At 46.3% G+C, this 4766-nt stretch overlaps 2 protein-coding genes across 2 annotated transcripts in view; one reads left to right on the top strand and one right to left on the bottom strand.

Annotated features, from left to right (window-relative positions):
* Window positions 1–4185, bottom strand: part of FAM72A (family with sequence similarity 72 member A) — an 11684-nt gene extending 7499 nt beyond the window's left edge. Inside the window, exons 1-2 of the mRNA XM_006754393.2 lie at window positions 2924–4185; window positions 289–366 (exon numbers count right to left, since the gene is read on the bottom strand). Of these exons, the coding sequence (XP_006754456.1) occupies window positions 289–366; window positions 2924–3075 (230 nt within the window). The 5' untranslated portion in view covers window positions 3076–4185. The remainder of the gene's footprint in view (window positions 1–288; window positions 367–2923) is intronic.
* Window positions 4186–4545: 360 nt separating this feature from the next.
* SRGAP2 (SLIT-ROBO Rho GTPase activating protein 2) overlaps window positions 4546–4766 on the top strand; it is a 244821-nt gene continuing 244600 nt past the window's right edge. Inside the window, exon 1 of the mRNA XM_015569435.1 lies at window positions 4546–4663. The gene's annotated coding sequence lies outside the window, so the exon portion shown is untranslated. The remainder of the gene's footprint in view (window positions 4664–4766) is intronic.

The raw sequence follows: 4766 nt of genomic DNA, 5'->3' as shown, positions 1-4766 counted from the left end.
TCCCCCCCCCCCCCGCAAACTACTTGCCTTTTTCTAAAAATTAAAGCAGATATTTGTCAATGAACTTTGAGAAATTGTAAAATCATATACAAATTTAAAGTGCCACAGGCCCTTTAAAAAATAGCTCTTAGTAACAAATGAAAAATTTTAAATTCCATATGCAACTTGCAATGGCTCATTGCAAGGGTTATAACCAGTGCTCGATGCAGTCCACTGAACCTTGTGTCTGCTTTGGTGTCAACATCCATCTCTCAAACCCAGGGCTATTTAGAATATTGTCATAGATACCATTTTAAACATGCGATGTCCTTCAGTTTACACTTGCAGATTTCTGTATAATAGCATCTTCCTATTAAGTCCACTGTGCTGAAGAAAGAAAAGTGTAGAGATAGTCAAATGTACGTTTTTTAAATTGCTAGATGTATATAACATAAAATTTATTAATTAACCATTTTTAGTGTATAGTTCAAAACTGTAAAGTATATTCACATTGTTGTACAACAAATCTCCAGACCCTTTTCATTTTATAAAATTAAAACTCTATGCCCATTAAACAATTCCCCATTTCCCTCTCCCCGAGCCCCTGGCAATCATCATTCAACTTTCTGTTCCTATGAATTTGACTGCTTTAGATACCACATATAAGTAGAATCATATAGTATTTGTCTTTTTGAGACTGGCTTATTTTCACTTAGCCTAATGTCCTCAAGGTCCATCCATATTGTAGTATGTGATAGGCTGGATAATATTTCATTGTATGCATATATCTTATTTTGTTTATTCACTCAGCTATTGACAGACATTTGGGTTTTTGTGAATAATGCTGCGAAGAACATGGCTGTGCACATATCTCTTCTAGGTCCCGCACTGAATTTTGTTGGATATATACCCAGAAGCGGGATTGCTGATCATATGGTAATTCTATTTTCAATTTTTGAGGAACTGTTACGCTTTTCCATAGCAGAGGCCCTATATTACATTAGCACCAACCGTGCACAAGGGTTCCAATTTTTCTATGTCCTTGCTATCAAATGTACTTTTGATTGTGATTTAGGATGAATTTTATAGGCCCGAAGAGCTAAAAGTGAGTCTGAAATAGAACTATAGTATATTTTGTAAGAGTCAGTTAATATTTGTGAGCTCAACATAATGACAAAACTTCCATTTAAAAACCTTATGTGCTCATTGATTTTCAAACATTAATCCATACTCATAACTCCTACAAGGAAGCATAGACAATAGGAAAGATCCAACTCTATTCTAGACTCTTATCTAACCTCTAATAATGAACCTTCTTATGACTGTCTCATCACTTACCATAGCTATTGTAAAAATGAGTTAATATTTTAATCATAGGACCTTTGCAATAGTAGGTTCCAGATTTATTGTCTAGTGATTTTTCTTTACACACACACACACACACACACACACACACACACACGCATACTTAAATATTAACCCATTTATATTTGCAATACGTAACGTTGTCATCAGGCATGACTATTCTTGAACCAATTCAGGAAAATTTCACGACTTTCACTATACTATTTTTTCTTTTTTAAAAAATGTTTTTATTGATTTTAGAGAGGAAGGGAGAGGGAGAGAGAGAGAGATAGAAACATCAGTGATGAGAGAGAATCACTGATCTGCTGCCTCTTGCAAGTTCCACACTGGGGATTGAGCCTGCAACCGGGCATGTGCCCTGACTGAGAATTGGACCATGGCCTCCTGGTTCATGTGTTCACACTAACCACTGAGCCACGCCAGGCAGGCTAAAAAAATGTTTTTAAGTTTCTATTATTATCATGAAATTCACTTTAAATTATTATAACTATTAGCCTGCCTCCTCTGGCTGTGTCCAAAGAATACTTACTTATTCATCCATATTATGGATAATCATTCTTTCACTTTAATGATAAAGATTCAATAAAGAGCTAAATCTTTAAAATCATTTAAGGGCTATGTTGACCACGGAGAGAGAGAGTACTTTTTAGAGCTAGAAAAAGATATATTTGAGTCAAATAAAATGGTTATTTTTCCAAGTAGGAAGCAAATTCTTAAGGATTCTACTATACCCAAAAGTGGGTAGTGACTGAAAACAGTTAAAGAGGATTGAATTACACAAGTGAATGCATGATATCCAAAATAGGCATTATGGGAAGACAAGGGTTCTTTAAGGGTAAGTCTTTATTTCATCCCATTCAAACCTAAGTCTTTCTCCGAAAAGGAGATTTTTGAGAAAAGAATACTGAATTATAAGGACAATGGAATAAGCATGCCAGTCGCAAATAATGGTAGAAAACTATGAATTTTTTGGGGGGTGTAAAACGATGGATAAAAATGAAAAACGTGCCCTAGCTGATTTGGCTCAGTGGATAGAGCGGCAGCCTGGGGACTAAAGGGTCCCGGGTTCGATTCCGGTCAAGGGCACATGCCTAGGTTACAGGCTCAATTCCCAGTGGGGAGTGTGTGCAGGAGGCAGCCAATCGATGATTCTCATCATTGATATTTCAATCTCTCTCTTCCTCTCTGAAATCAATAAAAATATCTTTTAAAAAAATGAAAAACTTGACCTTTCCAACAGTACAAAAAAGCTTGCTTGAATTTCCTAGAGTCTCTAGGTCATGGCCTTGATCCAGTGAGAAGGATAGCTGGGCGGGGCCCTAGGGCCAGGGATCCAGCTTCAGGGGTGTGGTCACATGACTAGGAGCATTACATCAGGACTGACCACTGCGGCTAAACCACAGACTTTGTCCAGACAGTCTGCCCATTTTAGTTATACGCCAAGGGGATCATCAGGCTGGTGGGAGTGGCTGGGACACCAAAATGATAATCCACTGGTTGACTCCGAGGTCCAAGCCCTAACATCTTCCCATTTAGTTAAAGGCTACCGTCCGCTGCCCGCCACCGGCAAATGACTTACTTGGTAGGAGGGATGTCTGTAGAGAAAAGGTCTATGTCGGTGTCGGCCAGCAAAACAGCCTTCATGCCCCGAGAGCTGAGCACTTGTTTACAGAATTTGCAAGACAGGATGGACACGCACCGGTCCTGGAAGCTACAGCTGCTGGTAGACATGGCGTCCCGGGCAAGGATGTGGCGTGGGATTTGAAAAAATGCAACCAAAGAGCAAGACCCTTCCTAGGTGGATTCCCCCGGGGCTAAAAATAAAATGGCGAGGCCTCGAGCTTTTCTGAGCCCTAAAATTGGGAAGGAGAATTAGTTCTTTTTTTTTTTCCCCGGGGACGGTAAAAGTAATATTTATTGAGCAGGAACAGGAGAGAGCAGCAGCAGTTTTGGCTTTATCCTTTGAACTTTCCGGGAAGGGGGAGAGGTTTGAAGTGGGCGGGGGAGGGGGACAAGCTGCTAGGGGCCTCGGGAACTTGTCTGCCGTTTTCCCTTCCTCCCGTCTACAGGGATTTTCTCCTCCGGCTCCCCCTCCTTCAGCAATTCCCTCGCATTTAAAGCTTTTCCTCTCCCAAGCCCCTCCCCCCGAGAGCTCCAATTCCTATTTGTCGGGTCCCGGGCGATCTCCCTACGCACGCCTCTTCCAGGAAATGCCCTGGGTTCCCAGGGTTCGGAAATGCCCTGAGCCCTGCCCACCGGGAGGGTCCCTGCTTCTCCGCAGTCCTGCAGCGAACCTCCGCCGCTCGGCTCGTCCCAGCCGGCCCCCGGCTTCGCTTCTCCCGCGGCAGCCCCCAATCCTCAGCGTGCGGGCTCTCGCGTCCCCCTCGTGCCCCCCGTTCTCCGCGGCCTTCCCTCCAGGCCTCTCCCGGAGCGGCCGCTCCAGAACGTGCGGTGGTGGTGGTGGGGCTCGCTTTGGGGGCTCAGTCGACTTTGGAATCCCGGTCACCGAACACGTCGTTTCTGCCTCCTCTTCCGCTCGCTCTGCCTTTCCAAACCGGCTGTCAGTTTGAATTTCCATCGCCGCGCACCGATTGGGAGAACTAGAGCTCGCCCACGTCCTGCATTGGAAGGCTCGGAAGCCGCGGACGCAATCTTAGTGGCGGGGGGGACCGTACGCCCCGCCCCAGTAACGGTGCCGACATCGGTTCCGCTTTCTGGTTGGCCGAGCGTGGCTCCGCCGCCGGCCTCATTGGCGGGCTCCTGGAGGTTTGGGCGGGCCTACTCCGGCTCTAGTGGAAAAAGCCAGGACGCCCTTTGCGCTTCTGATTGGAAGACGTTCTACAGTCCACTCTGGTCTCTACTCTCTATTGGCTAAAATTCTCCCCAACGCCCCTCCTCTCCACCGGTCCAATTGGTCGTACCTTTTCTCAAGAATTTGTGTTTGGTTGCTGGTTCCAACTTAATCCCGCCCATTAATTCTACTTTAGGGTTCGGCCACAGTGGGAGGAGCATACCCCGTGACTACGCCTCGGGAGTCCTAGTCACGCCTCCAAGCTTCGCCAGTCCCGCCTCCTCATTCCTGGCCTCTCGGGATCAGCTATTCCTATTGGCTACAGGCCCTATCGGTCGATAGAATGCGGGCGGTGATTGGCAAAAGGGGTGGGTCCTGCTTCCCGGCGGGGTCCTGCGGAGTTGGCGGAGGCTCCGGAGGGGACTAGGGGACCAATCTGCGTAGGAGCGGGTGGCGGGGACTAGAGGGCAGGAGAACTCTGAGTGGAAAGCGGACCCGGGGGCCTGGGACCCGTCGCGTCAGAGCCAGGTAAAGGCTCCTTCCCTCTCCCCTTCCTTCCTCCCGACGGCGGGACCACAGCCCTGACTGCACAAACCCGGGTTGGGGCGGAAAGGAGAGGGCGCAGATGCTG

The sequence above is a fragment of the Myotis davidii genome, unplaced genomic scaffold (genome assembly GCF_000327345.1).
Source record: "Myotis davidii unplaced genomic scaffold, ASM32734v1 scaffold710, whole genome shotgun sequence".
NCBI lineage: Eukaryota > Metazoa > Chordata > Mammalia > Chiroptera > Vespertilionidae > Myotis > Myotis davidii.
Note: the sequence above shows the minus strand (reverse complement) of the source record. Positions and strands in the feature narration are given on the sequence as shown.